Source organism: Neolamprologus brichardi, chromosome 5, assembly GCF_056152115.1.
Source record: "Neolamprologus brichardi isolate AB-2024 chromosome 5, ASM5615211v1, whole genome shotgun sequence".
Lineage (NCBI taxonomy): Eukaryota > Metazoa > Chordata > Actinopteri > Cichliformes > Cichlidae > Neolamprologus > Neolamprologus brichardi.
The window spans coordinates 20,977,163-20,995,942 of record NC_142108.1 but is presented as its reverse complement, the minus strand read 5'-3'; the positions used below and the strand labels follow the sequence as shown (position 1 = coordinate 20,995,942).

The 18,780-nt window shown below is 40.5% G+C and overlaps 1 protein-coding gene across 1 annotated transcript in view; it reads left to right on the top strand.

Moving 5' to 3' along the window:
- tasora (transcription activation suppressor a) overlaps positions 1-18,780 on the top strand; it is a 28,582-nt gene that overhangs the window by 5,160 nt on the left and 4,642 nt on the right. The window contains exons 5-24 of the mRNA XM_006783062.3: positions 128-219; positions 1,197-1,328; positions 2,613-2,743; positions 3,021-3,052; positions 3,222-3,327; positions 4,297-4,400; positions 4,613-4,716; positions 5,394-5,466; positions 7,174-7,248; positions 7,548-7,744; positions 7,828-8,106; positions 8,706-8,889; positions 9,211-9,339; positions 9,498-9,652; positions 11,663-11,843; positions 12,178-12,666; positions 13,660-15,059; positions 15,415-15,537; positions 17,058-17,217; positions 17,421-17,529. Coding sequence (XP_006783125.2) covers positions 128-219; positions 1,197-1,328; positions 2,613-2,743; positions 3,021-3,052; positions 3,222-3,327; positions 4,297-4,400; positions 4,613-4,716; positions 5,394-5,466; positions 7,174-7,248; positions 7,548-7,744; positions 7,828-8,106; positions 8,706-8,889; positions 9,211-9,339; positions 9,498-9,652; positions 11,663-11,843; positions 12,178-12,666; positions 13,660-15,059; positions 15,415-15,537; positions 17,058-17,217; positions 17,421-17,529 — 4,255 coding nt within the window. The remainder of the gene's footprint in view (positions 1-127; positions 220-1,196; positions 1,329-2,612; positions 2,744-3,020; positions 3,053-3,221; positions 3,328-4,296; positions 4,401-4,612; positions 4,717-5,393; positions 5,467-7,173; positions 7,249-7,547; positions 7,745-7,827; positions 8,107-8,705; positions 8,890-9,210; positions 9,340-9,497; positions 9,653-11,662; positions 11,844-12,177; positions 12,667-13,659; positions 15,060-15,414; positions 15,538-17,057; positions 17,218-17,420; positions 17,530-18,780) is intronic.

Sequence of the window (18,780 nt, the reverse complement as noted above, 5' to 3'; positions counted from 1 at the left end):
CGTATCTCAAAAAACTTGTTAGTTGGGGCACTCTTAAGTCAAGGTACCACTTTAAAAATAATTCTATAAGTAGTAATTTTATTACTTTGTGTGTGTGTGTGACATATGTGTCTGCATATGTTCTTAGGAGTGTATCTGTCAAGGTACTCAGACCTGCTACAGATGAGTTCCTTAACACCAGGAACTACGGGGGAGATTGTCATCTTCAAAGTGATGAAGGTAAGTTACAGGGTTCATATGTGCGTGGAAAAGCTGAGAATGGTCAAGGAATTTTACAAACCTCTAAAAATGTTGGAAAGTTCAATAAACCCACAAAGTCTTGGAAAAGTCATGGACTTATGTTTCACAAGTACTTCTGTAATAGAGTATTTGTGATTCAGGAAAAAAAAATCTGTATTGGTCAAATAATTATATTTTATGAAAATCTATCACTTTACTCAGCTCCATGTTATTCTCTGTTTAGACCCCAGCACGAGCTGAAGCCTGCACTTTGAGGACAATTGCACAAATACTAAAATAATGCTTCATTAATGTCTTGCTGCATTTATAAAAGCACAAAGTAAGAGCAGAGAAAAGCAAGGACATGAGACATGCAAATTGTTGATTTTGTAGAAAGGATAGTCATCGTCATTAGTCATCATTTGAATATTCAAAATATTAAAAAAAACAAACCCTGAAACAATTCTAGCTGCTATTTTTAAAGTACATAGTTTTTCTTTCATTGACCAACACTTAGTAGGATATAATAGAAAACTGCAGTATTGAATCACTGATGTAAGTCAAGAACAGAGTTTGGGAGGCAAGCTTTCTTGTAATTATCGATTTGATTACTTATTTTATGTTTATTTTGTGTTTTATTGATTGCTGAGTTGTTGTGACTGTGGATATGTCATTTGTTAGATTGCTCACTCTGTAGATATTTAAATTATATATAGGTTAAACATCTCAAAACTATTTTGACAACCACCAAACAGCTAAAACAGCAAATGAAAGCAGGTAAACGTAATCCGCAAAAAGACGTAAACACAAAGCGTGGATCCGACGCATTAGAATCTGTGAGCCCTGACGGCGTGTACGTGTCGTCGGGTGAGAAAGCCGGCAGCACACTGATTCTGATAAATCTTTATTGTTAAACTCAATATGTAGCGGTAGAAATGATTGTAATCTGCAGTGGAATTCTTTGTTTGGCGTTTTAGGGAAAAGTCAAGAGCATCTACGAAAACATGAAAAACCTTCTAGATCCAACGCCTCGCTTTGACAGCCATATCTCCAAGAACGCCAGCAAAGTCACCTCGCTGAACTCATACCGCGCGTTTGAACTCACACAGGTAAATACACTCAAACACAGAGGAAAAAAAACCTGAGAAATGGACAACTTACTCTGGGACAAACATAATGTTGATGCACTTACACACATTTTATCTGTTTTATAGTCAACATGAGTCTTTCAGTTGGTTCTGGCGGTGTTATTGGGGTCCAGTTTGTGTTTGGCAGGAATTGAATGTCTGAATTTAACTTTAAAAACCATATTCAGAGAGGATTGTGTGGAAATGACTCAGCTGTTGAAAAAGCAGACATAAAATTACACGTCTGTCAATATTATTATTATTTTTTTAAATTGAACAAAATCACATGAAAAATATCTTTCAGCTTCAGATGGTTTATTCGCTAAAACAGATTTTCTGGTTAAAATGTTTTTGTTTGATGTTCAAAGTTTTAGTTTCCATATTTGTACTAGGACTGACCTGAAAAATAAATTTTCCATGGTTGGGTTAGAACTCATATTTATTGTGTGTGTGAATTTCATTTCATGGGTCAGTGTTGTCTGAAATGGAACATGTCAGGCTGTACACTCACAGAAATGACAGTTGTAGCATTTGACTCTGATTGTTGTGATTGCCACCTCATTTTGTCAAAAACGTGTTGTCCCATCCATGCACCCATCCATCTGTTTTGGGTGGATCATTGCCAACATGTCTGCACTACCTCTGGATACCTAAGCCCTTTGCACACTGATATAAATGTGCTACCAAAATCTCACTCAAGACGCTGGAGCCACCTCACCTTGCTCCTTTCAACATGGAGAAGCAGCCACAGTATGCTGAGCAGCTACCGAAGGAGCATAGAGAGGTGCTCCGTTTGGAGAAGGACTCTCATCTGGGATGATCCCATTTTGGCCCTCTTTCGAATTTTGTCTTTCTTTGTCTTTGCCTGGAAAATAAAAATCAGTTCTATCTTCTGATGAGGATATGTTGTCAGCGCTAATGGTGACATCATGATCAGTGCATATGACTTATCCTACTTTTACTAGCTGGAATTAATTTGACAGCACCTCTTTTTCTACTCTGAGCCAAGATGGTGACCACTAATCATTATCATTCAAATTATTTTTCAGGTGTTTGTAGTTAGATTCATTTAGTTTGTTCATACTTGTTGTGAATCTACTTGTAGGCAGTGCAAATATAGACACAGCATGTGTAAATGTGAAAAAGTACTGACATATGCAATTAACGTCTGGTTATTAAAGAGGAAAATAAGCGTTTGGGAACCTTGTGAGTCTTTTAAAGAAGCTATGACTGCTTTAAACAAAACCGTTTTCTTGATTATTCCAGCAATACTTCTACGAGTATTCATTCGACGAGCTGCGACAGCGACCTCGCCAGGTGTGCCCGTACGCTGTGGTCTCCTTCCAGCTTAAAGGAAAAGACTCTCCTCTTCCCAGTGCACCTGTAGCACCCATCAGGTATGTGACACATGTAAATTGATGCTATTCTAGCGAGATGACACCTAAAGAGAGTGTTCGCAGGTTTCCAGGAAAAAGCAGCCAGAGCAGCTTCAGTAATTAACTTTAGAAATGGAGTCTTTTAATGAATGTGCTCTTGTTTTGTTTTTTTATATTTTATTCCATAAAAGTCTGACGAACATTTTAGACATGTAGGAATCAACAATGGTTCTGAGTTTTAACCTTTATCTCTGTGCCAAAACTGACATGAAGTTTGCAATTTGTGTTTGGTGGGCAGGTTGAACAGTCAGTCAGCAGAGGGGAGTAAAGGTGAGCACTGGTCCCTGTTTTTTGTCGATGTAATCATACCTGAATGTGAAAGGTCACCTACACCGCTTGGATATAAAATAAAATGGGAAGCTCTGTGTTTTGTTTTTTTTTTGTTTTTTTTTTTTCAGTCTTGCTCTGGTGCTGATGAGGTTTTATTTTTCTCCCACAGAGCATGCTCAGTTCACAGTGTGGACTGGAGACCTGGTGAAAGGCGACAGAGTGCTCTTTCAGATCTCGCTCTGTTCCCTGTCTCCTCCCTTCCTACCCCACAAACTGTGAGTACTGAGCTGACCTTTTAGGCTGTTTAAAGCAGTGGTTCTCAAACTGTGGGTTATGGAGTTCCTGTAGGTGGGGTGTGGATGACCAGAAAAGACATCAGTTTGCTGACTTACTGATCAATATTTGTGACTCCTTTTTATCTTTAAAGATGGATCAAAATCTAAAGTGGGTTTTAGATAGACTTGAATGATATAATCAGCTACTTCTGATGTGAGTCTGCCATCTTGCACGTGAACTCCACCATCTTGGACCACAGTTAGTGAGAGTTGAGTTTGGTCTATTGAAACATAAAATGTTAGCGTGGCTATGCTGCAGATAGGCAAGATGGTGTATATTCGATTCCATAGATCCTCTCTATCTAAGCTGAATGAGAACCACCACATCAGCACCCTGGCTTACAAGCCCGGAGGTAGGGCAAAACAAAAAAGGAAGGGCTGGGAATAGCCGGTTAGTTGTTACTGAATTTTAAAAATACAACTGAGGATATTGGCCACTGCTAAAGTGCTTATGACGTTTTTCTCTCAGACAGACGGAAAAGATAAAAAGCGAGTCACTGAAAAATAATTAGTATATCTCAGCAGTCTGACTGGGTAAAGTGTAAGCATGGGAAACACTGGATGGGGATGTTTCTTAGAGTGGGGGAAAAATAAAAAATTTTGAGAAAAGGTTTCAACTAAAATGAAAACGCACACAGACATATTCATCAACACCTCGAAAGCTTACCTGGCTTAGCTGACTGAATTTCATTGTTGGTGTCCATGTTTTCTGTGATGCATTGCGCTCAACTCTTTAGCTTAGCCTTACTAAAATAGCTTACCAGCCTGCCTTTAATGATCTGTAATCCCTCGCAGTATCATTTTTACTTTTACTTACTTCAAAAAAACTGCATGCACATTTAAACAAATGCATCCTTATCATTTTAAAATAATTTGCTCTATGTCCGTCTCACCATGATCCTCCCTCAGACCAGAGAAGCTGGAAATTGGTCATTTGATGAGGCTCGACCAGGTGACCAACCTCCTCCCTGCCAGCCTGTTCTCCTATAACCTCTACAACAGCAGCCAGGAGGGTAAGATCACATTAATCCTCTTAGTGATGCCACGTTACACACCAGAACTACAGTAACTTTAATGTTACATAAGATTTTAGTAATCACCCTTTCTGTAACAGCACCCTCAGATATTGCCAAAAATCCTTTCTTAGTTATATTTTCAAAATGCATGTGCAGTGAGCTTAAAAGAGGAAGTGGATGGGACTTATTTTATATTTTCTTTTTGGTAGTTGTGAAGAACGGCTATTACTGCAGTCTTCTGGAAGTGATGGACAGAAATCGGTCTAAAACCAGCGTGACGAGACTGCTGCATGAGCTGGAGATAAAGCGAGTGGTGGGTTCTGCTTACTTTAATATCACAGAGGACTAGCAGATTCTCATGTACAGTGCATGGAAGCTATATATGGAAACTATATATCTGCCAGAGTCTTTATTTACCTACTGAGAAAAGCAGGTTGCCTTTATTTGAAACAGCCTCACATCAAAGGCAGCTATTTCACTTTGATATTGCAGATGAATAGATTGTGAAGTTCTGAGCCATGATCAGCTGAAACTCTGTCCTGATACAGTGATTTTTACTCTATTTTTGAACTTTTAGTCAGTGTAAAATGTATGTTAGACAGCAGTTGAATATTCTTGAGTTATCTTGTTATGCTGGTAGGGCAATGTTTACTCTACATCAATTCTAATTAAGTGTCCCAGTAACTCATTTTTGACTTTCATTATGATAAAACTACAAAAAGATTATAAGCAGCGCAAAATGATAAGTGGATTTGTGGAAACATTATTTTATCTTAAGGGTTAGGGTTAAGTTGTTTGTTGTTGTTTTTTTTAGTTGTTTGGAGAATTATTTTCATGCTTTGCATCACTATTGGAGTCTCAGAGATACTAAAAATTGTAAATATGTTCCACAGACAGCAGCAGTTTGAACTAAGTGTTGCAAGGAAGACAAAAATAAAATGTGAAGAATGACAGGAAGTGTTGAGTATAAGTTGTCTGCTTTCTTTACAGGTTATAGTGACTCCGCTTATAGATAAAGGCTTTCTGTTCCTGTTGTCCAGTGTTCAGATGGCCACGCCCACAGGTAAGGCGTGGGACTGTGAGTTATACTGGTAAATTGTATGCAGGATAATATTTGGATAAAAATCAAGAGTAAAAATAAATAAATATGCATTTCTCACTATTCAGCGTTATCTTCTCATTCAAATCCAGGCAGTATCCAGCGCTGGTGGTATTTTTCCTGTCAGATCACTTCTCTGTCAGTCCTGTATTGACCCATTTTATGTTTGATTCTATAAATTGTTTTCTTTGCTAATTTCAAACTTGGGCAGATATCAGTTTTTATGTAAGACTGTTCCAGTCTTCATGTTTAGAGTCATTGCCAGCATGGGGTTTGAAGCACAAGCAGAAACATGCTCATTAATGTGTTTGGTTTGATCCATCCCTCAGGCTGAGCATTCAACTTACTGTAACATCCTCTGACGGAGAGTGTGAATGAAATGTGTCTTGAGGCCATCTCACCTCTTCTAAATTGATAGTAAAATACTGGATGATAACTTTGAAGGGGAGGGTGTCCAAATATAAATCCTCTTTATGGGTGCTTTCAGCCCATTTCAGTGCCTTAAAGGCACTATGGGTTGACAATCCAACCCATAGTAATTTTATTCTTGTTTGAAGTAGTTAACCTTAATTTTATCACTGCTGTGAGTTTTCTCTGCAAAGAAAATATTGGTAGATGTCAGTGAAATGTTCATGTACTATGTTCAGTGTTGGGAAGGTTACTTTTAAAATGTATTCCATTACAGAATACAGAATACATGCCCCAAAATGTATTCTGTAACGTATTCCGTTACGTTACTCAATGAGAGTAACGTATTCTGAATACTTTGGATTACTTAATATATTATCATGCTGTTTACAACTACATGAATGTACTATTGCTGTGATTTATTGCTGTTACTGAAGGTCCGCGGCTCCGAACCGTAGTAAAGGGACCTCTGGCTAGTACGGTGGGTTCTGTGTCGGGCTCGTAGCCGAAAACTAGCTTTACTTTGTTGTCTGGGTCAACTTTGCTAGCGAGAGACAGAGAGAGGCGTTGAAAGGCTGCTCCAACAGAACTTATTGTTTCAGAGGAAAACACGAACACGGTGTACAGTCGAGTCTTAATAGCTTACTTACAACTGGGCTCGTCAGGCTCTCTTCTTGGCTGCAGTGGTTATTATTATATTTACATGCTTCCAGCTCCCGTTTTTGCTCGATGACAGCTCGTACTTTTCCTTTTTCTCCCTCCCTCGCTCACAGACACATAACGGGTACAGCAGTCCATTCTCCCTGCAGCACGGACTACACTGCCCATGATGCTACATTCTTTAGAGCTATACCTGTAGCATTCTGCCTATTAGCTTAGCACAACAACAACAAAAAGGCCTCTCTCACCCAGGAAACACGCAGAGAGCGTCACCCTGTAACCATGGCAACCGTAACGCTGCCTGGAACAACAGAACGTAGCTGTCAAACAAAACCCAAACAGTCCTGACCCGCCACAATATGAAACAGGGAAGTACCGCCGTGTAATCCATTTATTTCAACAAAGTAACTGTATTCTAAATACCACCTTTTTAAACGGTAACTGTAACGGAATACAGTTACTCATATTTTGTATTTTAAATACGTAACGGCGGTACATGTATTCCGTTACTCCCCAACACTGACTATGTTTTTGCTGGTTGTATAATTAATTATGAATTTACTATAATGAAATGAGTAATAGAGTGAGCTAATGTGTTTTCAGAGAGAGGAGAGAACTGGAAGAGGTGTCTTCAGGCATTGTTTGTTTTCCCAGAGACCAGAGATGTGTCCAAAACTGGTGGGTATCGCCGTAAATGAGGGGCATTCATTTATTGTAGTTGCCTTTTGGTACAAAGTAAAGTTTTATATTGAAAAGAAAATAACAGGAGCATTAATGGTGTCCCTGAAAACCAATTTTTGATGAGCTAAATTAAATTGAGTCATCATACAAGCATTTTTAGTGTAACCACAGTTCACAGGACACTAAGCCTAAGTGTTAATACTGATCATTGACTCTGCTGACAGGGTTAAACAGCTGAATCAACATTTTCAACCTAATGATGTTTTCCTTGTTTCTTTTTCTTTTTTTCCTTGTAGCACCGTACTCTGGCTTCTCTTCCCATGATGCCTCTGAGTCTCAGACATCCGGTGCTGCAGTAATGTCACGGCTAAGTCAGTTTATCCCAGCAATGCATCACGCCCTGCTCAAAGTTCGTGCCAACCCCCCTCCTGAGCTGTCTGCTGGTGTGGAGCGCCAGGCACGGGAATACCTCATTGGCCTGAAAGACGGCAAGGTACGACCCAAATCTCTTGAAGCTGGCGCCTTCAAATATCCACTTCACCTGGGGACTGCAACGTTTCTGTGTTTGCTCCCAAGGTTCGACAGTACCCAATGGGTGAGTACGATTCCCAGATGGATGACAAGGAAAAGTCGGTTGCTGCTCCCATACACCATCGGGTGAACTTGGAGGGCTACCTGCGCTCCTACCTGTACAGCCCCGCCTTCTACCTTCTATCAGCAGCTCGAGCCAGGCTGTTATTAGAGGCGCACTGTGGAATTGAGCAGCCGCAGCAGGAAGCAAGAGCCAGGAAGAGAGACGCAACAGAGAAGGAAGCGACAGGAAATACTAGGCACGGGCAGACCAACACACAAAAGGTGAACAGTCACACAAAAAAACATAACACATCTTAGTAAGTCCACTTGTACTGGTCATGTCCATAAGTATTTGGACAGTGATACAGCTCTGTGCACCAATATTATTTATCTGAAAATTAAAGACTCAAGATGTTATTTTAATGGTATTGAAATTATTATATTGTAATTCAAGATGTTATTGAATTACGGACTTTCAGCCTTAATTCAAGGAGTTTAATAGAAATATTATTCAATTTGCTTAAAAGTCAGTCAGTTGTTTTTTGGATTAAATGGCTACATTTGGTAGCAGTTTATGGGTGCTCTCAATATCAGGCCAGAAAGCTCTGGGGAGAACTCTGGGTTAGATCAGTGTTGGAGACGTTCAGCAAGAACAACTTAAATTATCACAGTCTCAACTTGGTGGATTCAGATTTAAGGCAGTTAAGTTGAAAGTCTGGTCAACACATTATTCGCAACTTGATGTCACATTTTCAGTTTCACAGTTGCATCTGAAATGAGAGCGAGAGACCCACAGTGGGTGGTTTACTGAAGTAAAGTGACGGAAATTGTTTTTGTCCTATGGGGTTGATGAACTCATACCAGTGATGCTTGTTGCTCAGATGCAGCAGCTGATCGACCTTGTTTTGACCTGCAAGAGGAATGCAGAAAATGAGGTGAAGAGGGAGGAAGGAGGGGGTCTCCAGGCTCCAGGGAGGAAGAGGAAGATGGAGCAGCAGGCGGCAGAGAGGGCTCTTAAATACCTGAAAGCATCCCAGGAACCCATAAGGCACGGCAAGATCCCAGGTGAGGAGATGGGAAAAGCATGTCTGCGTTTTTTGATATGACCTGATCCCAGGCTTCATGAAAATCAAGTTTCAGGTCCTCAAATGTAACCTCTAAAGTCATGAATGAACTTAGGTTTGATAGCAAATCCTTATGAGTGAGTCATATTTGTATATTCATGCAACACCAGGGGAAGCTCTTTTTCTTTCGATGATTCTTTTTTGTCAAATTTCCCTCTAAATTTTCTTAAGAACACCAAAGATTGTTAGCTTTTTTCATTTTGTTAACAAGCTCACAATCATTGACTGATGACATGTTTTCTCTTTGGATTTGCCTTCTAAGTTGAAGGAAACCAAGTGTCCTTGTCTCCTGTCTCCTTCACGTCTGTGATTGGCTCATTGGGTTTGAAGGATACTGATTTGAGAGAAGACGGATCTGAACTTGCCGCCAAACTTCTGAGCCTGCTAACAAGTGAGCGGATACTCGGACAACATGCTGAAACTTTCCATTCTTCCTGCTCTTCTTTTGGCTCCTTTGTTTAACCAGAATCTTTTAACTCTGTTTCCTTCTGTTAAGGAGCAGCTTGCTGCTTACACCTTATTTCAGTTGATTTTTCTGCTCATTTCCAGGCCTCGACCGGGCTGCCAGAGGAACAGCTAATCAGAGCCTTTATGAGGCACAAGAAGATGGGCTGAGGGGGTCGTATCCATTTGATAAGCTGGCTACAAAACTAGGCCTGCCCACCAACTGTGACATTGATCTGAGAAAGCAGGATGAGCTGGAGGTATTTGATGTTTATGGTGTCTGTTCACAAAATTACTGTCTAGATCAGCGATGTCAAACATGCAGTCAGGCAGCCAGAACCTGTCTGCTGAAGGGTTCAATTCAGCATACTGGACTACTTTGCAAAGTGCAATTCTCATTAAAGTGCACTTGTTAGTGTGTGGGTACCAGTGTTACACACATTTTTTACCTTCTGTTTCCTGGTAATTTTTTAGAGATGCATTGCAAGGGTTTTCTTTTACTTGTTTTGTTGTTTTTTTAATTTATAGTGAATAAAGCGAATACTGCAGAACAAAAAGCCTATTAAAACCTGAAGCATATCACAACCGTCATACTGTTGTGGTTTCCTGTCAAGAGCTTTTAAGGGTCGTTTATAACATGATCTCAGTGGTTTTTAGAGTTTTCTTAGCATCTTAAGACCAACAAAAGATAAGGAAGTTGATACCAGTGCAATCACATAGGTTGTTATGTATTATTTCAATGTATTAGTCATCTTCTTGCCTGCTTTCTACCGGGTGTCCTTCAGAACAGCTTAATTCTTCATGGAATCGATTCAACAGGGTGCTGGAAACATTCCTCAGCGATTTTGTCCACATTGACATCCACAAAGTGAATTTCCTATTCCAACACTTTACAAAAATGGTCCATTGATTCTGGTGACTATGGAGGCCATTTGAATAGAGATGTCATGTTCAGGAAAGGAGTTTTAGATGATTTGAGCTTTATGACATGGTGTGTTATCCTGCTGGAACCAGCCATCAGCAGATTGGTTGTCTGAGGTCATACAGGGATGGACATGGTCAGCAGCAATACTCAGGAAGTCGGTTACCAACGTTTAAACAATGCTCAGTCACTCCTGAGAGTCACAAAGTGTGCCAAGAACTATCCTCCATGCAGTTACACCAGTGATCCTTTCATGTTGTTTACACCAAATGTTGCAGCAGAAATCAAGAATTACTGGTTGGAAAATTGTTGTTATAAGGCTTCTCATCAGCAGCTCCCAACACTGATCTGTTGTTTTTGGCACCCAGGTGGAAAAAGTCTGACTCACCGAACCTAACAGACGGCTTTATCAAAGTTATTTAATGTTTACACTTAAATAATGAAAGTAAGCAGTAGAGGTGGGAATCACCATACATCCCTCGATACGATATTATCACAATACTTAACGCACGATACGATATTATTGCAATTTCTAAAAAAATATTTTTGCGATATTCAGATTCTGTACATAAAGGTAAACTTTATCAATATTCATTTTATCCAATATCAAAGTCTCACACTCAGTCTTTCTCTCATTTCAGTCAGTTTTATTGTTGACAAACTGAACGGTTTGTATTACAGTCTAGTCCAACTTAACTGAACGCAACCATCTGGTACAATTATAGCTATTCTGAACTATGCAATTTATGAAAACAATGCAGCCCATTCAGCAACTGAAGAATTTGAAAGTAAATTAAAACAAAATATAATTTTACATTAAATAAAAAAGTTTTAAACTTAATTAAAATAAAACATGTTTATTGCTGAAAAAAAAAAAAGTTAAACACATTTGGACATGAATGTCATGTCAGGATTCTTGCTCAGAAAAAGGAGCTGATCAACATGCTCTGAAGTCAGAGTCCAGTCCACAAAAACGTTTTTTGTAACAAAATATCGATTTCTGCTGTCCCTGTATCGATTCATTATTAGCAAAAAAAATATCACGATACTACACAGTATCGATTTTTTCCCCCACCCCTAGTAAGCAGCTGGAAATTAGCATTACCTATCCCTCTTATGAATATTAGTATAATTATCTTTTAATATTTTATCCCCAAACCAATGTTGTATTATTGTCTTATAAATATATAAGTACTTGCATATTTACCTGCTACAAAGCTGCTTCTATTTTTATTACTTCTAAATAAAGCTCCCACTCTGGATAAGCTTCTTCCGGAAAGTGTCATAAAACATAACCATTTGAAATCGAGCAGGTGAAATTACAAAGTGTGTTTTCCTGTGTTTGTAGGAGCAGACGGCAGGTAGCGTCAGTAGTTTGGAGGGATTCAGTCCCAGCTCGCACAGCGGGGAGATGAATCACCACGGAGCAGCAGCTCGAGGAGGAAGAAGAGAGCTGGGGAAAAAAATGGAGTTTGATGAAGATGACGATGAGGAATATGAGATCCCGTGGGTCCTCATCCCCATAACAGGTGTGTCTGTCTGCTCAGTCAGACATCTGTACTCTAAAACAGACCGTGTGCATTTTACAATAATAAAAAACAAAACAATCAGCAGTCATACCGCACATTTAAATACTGTAGATTTTAATATGAAGAGTAAATTAAAGTCAGAATAAAACTCAAAAAACTAAAAAATGTATGAACAATAAAAAGATAAGGGGCCACATTGTTTACTAACATCCATCATAGGAATAAAGGTTTTTGTGCTAAAACTGTGTCCAGGTACAGTTAGGATGAATACAGCAGCCTGGAGTTGGAGAACTAATCAGACTGAAAACTAAATGTTGGTGTTTTCCGTCTGCAGGTCTGAGTTCAGAGAGGTACGCCCTGGGAGACAGGAACATCCCTCACGATCCTCGTTTCCTGCACCTCACCATGGCTACAAGCATCACCACAACAACCAACCCTCCCAGGCAGAGCCCCACCTTGTCTCCTGAGCCCAGATCTCCTCCCTCCCCCTCCCTGTGCCCATCCCCTGAGGCCAGCCTGCCTCCATCCCCCTCCCAGTGCCCCTCACCTGACCCCAGTCCTCCTCCTTCACCCTCGCAATGTCCTTCTCCAGATCCCAGTCCCCCACCTTCCCCGTCTCAGTGCCCATCTCCAGAGCCCAGCCCTCCCCCATCTCCCACACAGTGCCCATCTCCTCAGCCCAGTTCCCCACCTTCTCCTTCCCTGGAGGCCAGCCCTCCACCCCACACATTCTCCCAGCCTAATGAGCTCAGCCTACTTAATAAGCACCACAAAAGTGCTAACAAGGAGTTGTTAACCTCCATGGCCTCCAGGGAGTTTGCAGGTAACATCACGCAACCTGAGAGCATGTTGCTTAATGTAGCAGTGAATTCTGGACTTTAATGCCACCTGCAGTTTTGATCGCCAACTGCAAATTTAAAAATTAATACAAGTTTATTTTTCCATTTTATGTTGCACCTTTAAACTCTGGGTTATCAGTTGTGTAAATCATTCTGACGGATTTATTTATTTATTTATTTAACAGCTTTAATATAATTGAGGAAGCTATGAAAAATTTACTATTTTTGCAGTATGAACTACCATTTTATTTTTACCCGTGTTTCTGAGCACTTTTGACATTTAAAATTCCAGATCTGAACAGGAACCTGAGCATTTCAGGTGTGTTAAAGGCTTCAGATACCTACTGTAAAATCTAAAGACAAAGTCCCTCTCACCCTCTGCGATCCATACCGTTCATTTAAAATATGACTATTATAGGCTACTGATGAGCCTGCTCTCAAAAGGTATTAAGACAGAAAAAAGGATATTGTATATAGAATAGTGTGTAATTACATCTTCCATCAAACTGATGCATTCTTAACTCTAAACTTATATTTAATATATCAGAAATACATAGGAGCGGGCACCAGTTTGTGGATGCTGCCATGGTCCCCTGCCCCTGAACTTATGGCTAACTGCGTTTTACATATGTGGCTAAGTGTGCAGGAGATGAGCCTTGTTAGTAGTGACATATTCCATGTATTTATTTATTTTCATTTATTAATTCAAATATTGATATTTAGTGTTCCTGTATTGATTTTTAACGACTTGTAACTCAGAAAAATTTCATAGTATGAAGATCACAGTTTGTAAGTGTAAGGTGAGACTGTATTATATTTTACGTCAGCAGTCGACTGATGTATAGTGCCAGTGCAATCACACGATCCTCATTGGTTCTACTCCTGTAATCCTTCCCTCTTGTAATATATGCTTGTTTTTAAGCTTCGTCTACAGTTAATAGAATTTGTCTCCAGTCTAACACTGTCTTCTCCTGCAGCAGCATCCGGTGACAAAGGGGAGAAACCTCAGGGTAAAGAAAAGAAGACTGAAGAGCCATGTGTTTCTGCAGCCATCCGTCCATCTATTCCTCCATCTCCAGAGAGAAGGATCTCGTCACCATCCACTGAGCGAGTGAAGGAAGCAACAGAGAGAGGAATGGTTAAAGTGAAAGAAGAAGCGGTAGAAGCTTTGGTGAAGGAAAAAGAAAGTCAGGCAGGTGAAAAGGTGCAGAAACGAGAGATAAAAGCGACTGATGATCATGAACAAGATTTGGAGAAGGTGATCCAAGAGATGGATTGTAAAAAGGGAAAGGTGAAGGAGCTGGTAGGTGGTTCTGCCTCCTCAGCCTCTGCTTGCACAGATATTAACAGCATTGTGGACAGACATCTTGGTGACTTCTCCTCTGAGATTCAGCTGCTCCTGCAGGAGGAGAGCACCCACTATACCTTACCTCAGTACCCTCACTCGACTTTAATCACAGCAACACCTACACCTCAACACACAATGTCCTACGCCTCCGTGTCTCAGTTTTCACAGTATGTGTCCTTCTACAACTCCTGCCCTTCCGTGCAGGACTACGTGGACTCACTAAAGGACGGCATTAACAGCATGATAACAGAGTTTGATGATGGCTGGCGAGAGCGCAAGCCCGAACTCAGTGGGACTAACGCTGACTCCACTTTAGCAAATACAGTCAGTGCTTTTGTGGCCAGCGTTCGAGCAGCTAATACTACAGGCAGAGATGACGAGGGGTCTGCTTCCTGTGATGAGCGGACAGCTGCTGACTCTTGCACCACAGTCAGTCAAAGCCTAGCGCTCTCCAGAGGAAATGAAGCGTGGCTACCAGACAGCACAACCTACAGGAATCCCACAAGTTCTCATGTTTCTTCATCAATTCCTACCCCCTCATCTGGTTTGATCTATGAGCCTGCAAACACTTCTGTCCTCTGCCCTCCACCTAGCACATCACCACATTCCCAGTGGACACCACAGCAGAATGAAACTGTAGAAATCAGCAGGACAATCACTCAAGATGTCAGCCAAACACAGGAAAACAGCACCACGAGGACTGTGCTATGTACTGCTGCTGCTGACAGTGGGGGTGTTCTTCCAGCTAAAAACATTGTTGTGACTCTGCCGGGGCTAGGCGGTACTTCTGACCCTTTGGGAGAAGCTTCCCATCCCTCTAAACCGGCATCCAGCCCGAGCTCTGTACCTGTCCCCAAGCCCAGTGTGGAGACCGCACCCCCTGCCACAGACCTGAGCTCCCTGATCAGCCAGTTGCAGCCAGATGTGTTCAACAGCCTGGTGGAGATCATTAAAGAAGTCAAGAAAAACTCCCTGCAGTTCTACATCCACTGCACTGAACCAGGAGACAAGGTCACCAAAGATATAAAGGTAGCCTCGTGGGCAGCTCAGTTCACACTACACAAAGAGCCAAAGGAAAGTTTCCAGAATGTTGTTTTTTTTTAAACTGTTTTTTAAATTTGGGTTTCCTTTACTTATTTATAAATAAACAGCTTGACTACTTTGACAAGATGATCTCAAGAAAATCACAAATAGAGACTGTTTAACATGTCAAATATGAAAGAGGTAGTGCCAGTTATTAATGCTAAAGGAGCTAAACACAAAGCTGCTGCTGTGTACGCAGAGTTGAGGAATTTTTTTGTTGGTATAAATGTGTATAATCTCTGGTTAAAGTGAAGAGTTATTTTATTTGTGTTTATATCTTGTGTGTGACGTTATGTTGTAGGAACTCCTGCTGAAGCAGGGTAATGTGGAGCAGAATCCGATCACCTTTCTGAGCCAAGAAGACCCTGACAACAGGCTCCTGGTCATCATTAAGAACAAGGACATAGCTGGATATGTACACAAGGTAGTTAACAGCTGTAAAGTCTTGACGGACTCTGCTTTAATCCACACGTTTTATCTGATGATGACTGCTCCGGTTGTGGTTAAGTGGAGCTGCCTGTACTGTAGACGTCAGCTGTTTTCACTCAAGCTCTCCAGGCCTCATTTTTTTAAGACACCAGGCATTGCTGCATGTGAGTGAACCTGCAGCTTCTTAGTACAGTGCAAATAAAGGGTCTAGTAGTCCTGTGCAGTAAGAAGTCTCATGTGTCCTACCTCCTACGCAGAATATTTCCAGCAGTGTCAACATGTTTGAAGCGCAAGTGGTTTGGGCTGTGAGTTTACCTTTAAGGGAATGTGATTATATTTTATGTACTCATTTTGTCATCTTTGTTCTTTCTAAATGTACTTTAAGAAGTTTGTAGTGCAGTAAGGGTAACATGACACGACACAAACATTAAAAAAATGGTATTGATTTGTAAATAATTGGACATGAGTAACTTAAGCTTATTATATAATATTATACTACTGTATATTTCAAAAGACCTCAGCAGCTCTTTTTCTTTCTCTAAAGATGTAATGCATTCTGGGGTCAGCTTAAAAGAAAGGCATATGTGAAATGTAAACCTGAAGTCAGAGTTCAAATGTGATCTTTGGATGCAAACTATAATCTCAGAGTTTTAAAAAATAAGTTTGATGTTATTTGACCTTGAAGAGGTCAGAGGTCAAACGTAATGTTGTTGCTCACTAGCTGTATAAATGTTTCTGTGAGATTTGTCCATTTGTGTAGCTCTTCATTATTAACCTTTATTTAACCAGGAGTTAACAGACCTGTACAAGCACCCCTTTGATCACACAGAACCAGAATCAGTTTTTATTGAGCAGGTTTGTGCACACATAGAAGGTAGTAGGGCTCCGATTATTTCTTTGCTGTTTGCACAATACTGACAACGTGACATCAACATGACACAATAACGACATGTATACCAGATTTATGGGGCAAAAGTGCCGATAGTGCCGATATATATGTGTGTGTATATGTATGTATGTGTGTAGCTAGCTAGCAAGCATGTTTTTATACTGCAAAGTAGAAGGAGTAAAACCAATGCAGAGGCTCGTGTGATCACGATGGCATTATGCATCAATCAAGTGCTGACTTAAAAGGTGGCCTGGACAGGAAAGACCAGCGCACTTAGAGCTTAAATGCTCTAACACAACACTTGTGTGCACTTTTAAATGTAACACTGCAAACAAACAATGTCTTTTGTGATTTCTGCTTTCTCTGTGGCAGGCGCTAACTATAGGACAAACATTAGTACAAATACCAATAACAGGTTTTCCACATATTTTTGATTTTAATATGTATGTGCAGTATGCTGCAGAGGTTCCTGCAGTACTGCAGGCTGCACTTTTTATGTGCCACTGTTGTGAGGAATTGAGTTTTTCATGCTTGGCTAATGTTTTGCTGTAGATATTGAGTCATGAGAAGCCCACACTGAAAACACACATACAGCAGCTGTGTTTATGTGTTTGTGTTGCTGTCAGATCCCAGGGCTGGTGTCTCTGAAGCGACACTCCGCTGTGGTGTTTGTGGGAATCGATACGCTGGATGACATCAGGAACAACAGCTACAATGAGCTCTTTGTAGCCGGAGGCTGCATCGTATCAGACGAGCTGGTCCTCAGTCCAGACTGCATCACTCATGGTAGGTCAGAGAATCAGAAAGCAGCCATGTAAATGTATGTATGTATGTATGTATGTAAATGTAGTGGAAAAAAATCACATCTACACATGGAGGAAATTTTGTTTTTCACAAAGATAAAAACAGATTTTTATCTTTTCTGTCAATCAAAACAAATGCATTACTTATATAACTGGAGTGTTAATTAATGAAATGCTTTTCTACAGAACGACTGGCGGCACTGCTGATGTTCCTGGAACAGCACAGTTCTCTAGAGAGTGTTTGGAGGTGGAAGATTCACTGCAAAACGCACAAAAAATTAAAAGAACAAGCCAGGTAGTAGATCTGCTTCTCACAGTGTAATGAACAGCCTTTAGCCATTTTAGAAACTATAGTTGTCACATTTCAAAACAAGTTTCTTTTAAATTAGTTTAGGCTTTACAGATTAACTGCTATATAATTCTAGCAGGATATATAAACTTTTACTTTAAAAACTATAAAGGAATTAAAAGAATACATGTGAAACTAACCTTAACTGTAAACAGGTCATTGGTGACCTTGTGGATAAAATGTCACAGTATTCAGTATTCCAAGCTGGAATACATTCTGGAGAGAACGACTGGCGGCACTGCTGGAGAGGTGTGGTTGAATGGTAGCAAAGAGAGGGATGGTAGTCAGAACTGAGGGGATTGTCCCATCAAAAGGAAGCATTGCAGATTGCAGGTGCATCTACAAAGAGTCATTTGAACTGTAAGTATGTATGAAATGTCCCCTTGTGGGACTAATAAAGGTATATCAATCAATCAAGAACAAGATCTGGGCTATCAACACCTACGCCCTGCCCGTGATCGGGTACCCTGCTGGGATAATAAGCTAGCCTGAAAGAGATACTTCCAGATACAGACAGACAAAATGGTGGTAGCTAGCCAACCGGACATAGTAGTGTTGGACAAGGAATGAAAATGGTCAAAGTGATAAACATAGCGATTCCAAATGACAGCAACATCAGGAAGAAGGAACACAAGAAGCTGAAGAAATACCAAGGGCTCAGAGAAGCGCTCAAGAAGATGTGGAGGGTGAAGGTAGCAGTGGTCCCTGTGGTAATCGGAGCACTCAGTGAAGTGACCCCCCCAAGCTATGCGAGTGGCTCCAGCAGATCCCAGGAATTGAATTGAATTTGAATTGAATTGAGAGCCTTTATTGTGATTATACATAGTATAACGAGATTAAAACAGCTTTATAAAAGTGCACATGTGCTTTAGCACATTATAAGAAGTATACAATAATTTAACTATACACTTAATTTAAATATATAAATATAAATACACAGTACAGTACTGGTACAGTATAGTACAGAGACAGACAGGCAGAGAATTGATGAGTTGAGTATGGTGATAGCTTTGGAGAAGAAGCTATCCTCTTTGTCTCTTTGTTCTGGCCTGTATGGATCTGAAGCGCCTGCCAGAGGACAGTAGGTTGAAAAGATGGTAGCCAGGGTGGGTAGTGTCCTGGCCCTGCTGAGACAATGGGAGTGTTAGATGGCAGACAAGGAGGGCAGGGGAGAGACGATAATTTTTTTGTGCTGTG